This window comes from Malurus melanocephalus, unplaced genomic scaffold (assembly GCF_030028575.1).
Source record: "Malurus melanocephalus ecotype Western Australia unplaced genomic scaffold, MMel_1.1 scaffold_459, whole genome shotgun sequence".
Lineage (NCBI taxonomy): Eukaryota > Metazoa > Chordata > Aves > Passeriformes > Maluridae > Malurus > Malurus melanocephalus.
Genome location: NW_026623691.1, coordinates 131,732 through 134,963, shown reverse-complemented (window position 1 = coordinate 134,963; position 3,232 = coordinate 131,732). Strand labels below are relative to the sequence as shown.

Below are 3,232 nucleotides of genomic sequence, written 5' to 3'. Positions count from 1 at the left end.
CTGCGGCTGAGCTCTGCGGGCACGGTGGATGAGGGACGTTACACGTGTGTGGTGACCAATGCTGCAGGGGAGGCCAGGAAGGATTTCCACCTCTCTGTGCTGGGTGAGTACCTGCTTGGCTTTGGGGCARCACAAGAGAGGGGGTTGTGCAGGAAGGGGGAGGGCATTCTGTGTACTTTGCTTGTAATTTAAAAAATATTATTCCAAGGCATACATCCTTAGGGAAAAAATAAGTGAATTTGATACCACAGATAGAAATTCAGGTTGTACATAGAAGCTTCCTCTACACAGAATCATAGAAACTGGGAATGGTTTGGGTTGGAAGGGATCTCAAAGTCCATCCAGTGCCATCCCCTGCCATGGCAGGGACACCTCCCACTGTCCCAGGTTGCTCCAAGCCCCAATGTCCAGCCTGGCCTTGGGCACTGCCAGGGATCCAGGGGCAGCCACAGCTTCTCTGGGCACCCTGTGCCAGGGCCTCCCCACCCTCACAGGGGAGAATTCCTTCCCAACATCCCATCCCATCCCTGCCTTCTGGCAGTGGGAAGCCATTCCCTGTGTCCTGTCCCTCCATCCCTTGTCCCCAGTCCCTCTTCAGCTCTCCTGGAGCCCCTTTAGGCCCTGGAAGAGCTCCTAAGTCTCCCTGGAGCCTTCCCTTCTCCAGGATCAGCAATCCCAACTCCAAAACAGTGGAAACTTTCGGTCAGTAGAGCTTTTTGTGTGACAAAGAGCACAAACCAGTGTGGTAGGGGATGATCCTGCTGATGTATTTAGACARGGAGTGGTCCMGCAGGCTCTTTAGATGCTRYTTGGAAYCATTAATRTGCTATTTTATCACATTGCTTAGTYTTGCACACCAATATTTTCCCCAGAAAACACTACTTTTTGGTTTAGTAAGTGTAATTTTTATCAACAACTGTCAGGACTGGTGCAGGTTCTCTCACAACAYTTCTGTGTTGAATTTTGCCCTGAGTTTCCTTTCTCTGAGGTGCTGAGCACCCTCAGCCTGCGTTGCCTTCTGCTGACTTGGGCACACTCAGCCTGTAAATGATAACTCCCGTTCAAGTCAGTTCATGTTTGTTTGATGAGCTCATGGAAGTGGAAGTGTGGTGGGATGGAAGAGGTGGATAAACACTGGAAAGCTTTCATTGTCTGACTGTTTTCTTTGGAGGGTTTTTGTAGCAGGGTGTTCTTGAGGGTTCTGGGAATCTTTGTTGCATAGGCTTTGTTTGCATTTGAAGAAAAATGCTCATTGAAGCTGATTTCAAGTGGAAAATTCCATTGTTCAGTCTTCACATCCCTCCCCACAATAATTTCTTTGTCTTTCTAGAYGAAAGTTCCTGGAATGGGACCTGATAGTGGCACAGAGTCCTCACCAGTTGCTGTACTCAGACATGCCAGGGTTTCTTTGAGTTTTTCAGGAGATGCAGCAGTTTGCAGGCAGAGCTTGGTGGTGGAATAAGCACAACATTTATATATTTAAAAAGGGTTTGGTGGCTTTGCCATATTTTTGAAATTAAGATGCGTTGACAACTTACTGTATTATTTTGGGGCCAAAGTGAGGAGTTGCTGTCTCTGTTTATGAATAGTAACTTCTGGTCTGATTTGAGTCCTGAACTTTATGATTTCAAGTTTTGCTTCTCTCATCTGTTTCCTTTGCTCTAGTTYAAACCCTGCATTAGTTATCAGGAATCTGGTGTAGCATTATTTTCTCTGCTGACAATGAATTTTGCATAGTTCCATGGTTCTTCCTTTTATAAAATGTTTGCTTCCAGCAATGAGCTAGATCACAGATGAGCTGCTAAATACATTTTAATTCCTTTCTTCTTTGGTCTTTTATTTAGACTGAAAGATTGCATTTTGCAGGATTTTTAAAGCATCAGTCTAGATCCTTACTCTGGTATTTTTGTTACAAAACTTCCAGTATATCATGGAGATGGGGCTGCTTTCCTGTAAATATGGGGTCTCCTTTTCAGCCTCCCACCCTCCATGCCTACTTTGACTTGTAGTGCCAATTTCTCTTAGCCTGATCTACAAATACTTGTACTTTGAAAGAAATAATTGATCAGAGCTCTTAGCCACYACAGCTACTCCCCAGCATCCTCGTGGCCTGCCCTCCTCATCCARAAACACAAGCTAACCAGGATTATTTGGAAACGTGTCAGCCACGCAGTTGCAGTTTCCTTGCCTTAGGTTGGCTGTTTGCAGGGTGGGATAGGKATTTTAGGGTTTTTTCTTCTGTTTCCCTAGAGAAATGTAATTTGTCCTGCAGCAGGATGCCTTTAGACCTGTACAGTGTGTTCACTTCCATATGGAATTGGCTGTTTTTGCAGAGAGCACTGACAGGCCTTTGCACAGCATGCACTTGTTGGGAATGTTGTATTGCTCTTGGATTTTTATGGCAGTTACTGTATAACCAAACARCAGCATCRGTGTGTTTGTTGTGCCCATCCTGAYTTTCCAGGCTCCTSCCTCCCTYCCAGCAGGACCATGGAGCAGCCTGTCATGTKTCAGTGCTGCTGGGAATCCCTGCTAATGTTGTCTCCTTGCTGTTGCAGTGCCTCCTGGGATCGTGGGGGAAAACACACTGGAAGATGTGAAAGTGAAGGAGAAGCACGGGGTTACCCTGACGTGTGAGGTGACAGGTGAAGGAAYATTTTATGATTTATTGCTCATCAAAGCCATGGTCAGATCACCACTGGTGCTGCACAGGGTGGGATTTTTAAATCTCAGATTTAACCGTGCTCCTTAGAGCAGGACTGAGTGCTCCTTGCAGAGGCTGGATGAGGTGAGCCAGGAGGGATGATGCTGTGATGTTTGTTCTCCAAAGGCCTGGGAGAGGGTTAGGGTTTTCAGAGGAATTTCAGAGGAGATGTGTAGCATTTCAGGGCCTTTAGAGACTTCAGGACGCACGTTCCTGTGCATCTCCCTGCAGGATGCCTTGTACAAGGACTCCCCAAACTGTATTTCCCCGTTTCTCAGAAATGTTGGTGAATCCTGGAAGTTATGCCCCAACTCACGTTTGCCATTTTCCTTGCTCTCCCCCAAGGGAACCCCACACCACAGATCACRTGGCTGAAGGATGGGCAGGCCCTGGCCAAGGCTGGCGATCCCAGGGTCGTGTCCAGCGGACAATCCCTGCACATCTCAGAGGCACAGCTTGGGGACACGGGGCGGTACACGTGTGTGGCATCCAACGCAGCAGGGGACAGGAGCAGGACCTACAGCCTCA

The 3,232-nt window shown here is 47.4% G+C and overlaps 1 protein-coding gene across 1 annotated transcript in view; it reads left to right on the top strand.

Annotated features, from left to right (window-relative positions):
- HMCN1 (hemicentin 1) overlaps positions 1–3,232 on the top strand; it is a 170,970-nt gene that overhangs the window by 111,906 nt on the left and 55,832 nt on the right. The window contains exons 47-49 of the mRNA XM_057380547.1: positions 1–103; positions 2,559–2,645; positions 3,050–3,232. The exon at positions 1–103 is cut by the window's left edge and continues 1 nt beyond it; the exon at positions 3,050–3,232 is cut by the window's right edge and continues 1 nt beyond it. Coding sequence (XP_057236530.1) covers positions 1–103; positions 2,559–2,645; positions 3,050–3,232 — 373 coding nt within the window. The remainder of the gene's footprint in view (positions 104–2,558; positions 2,646–3,049) is intronic.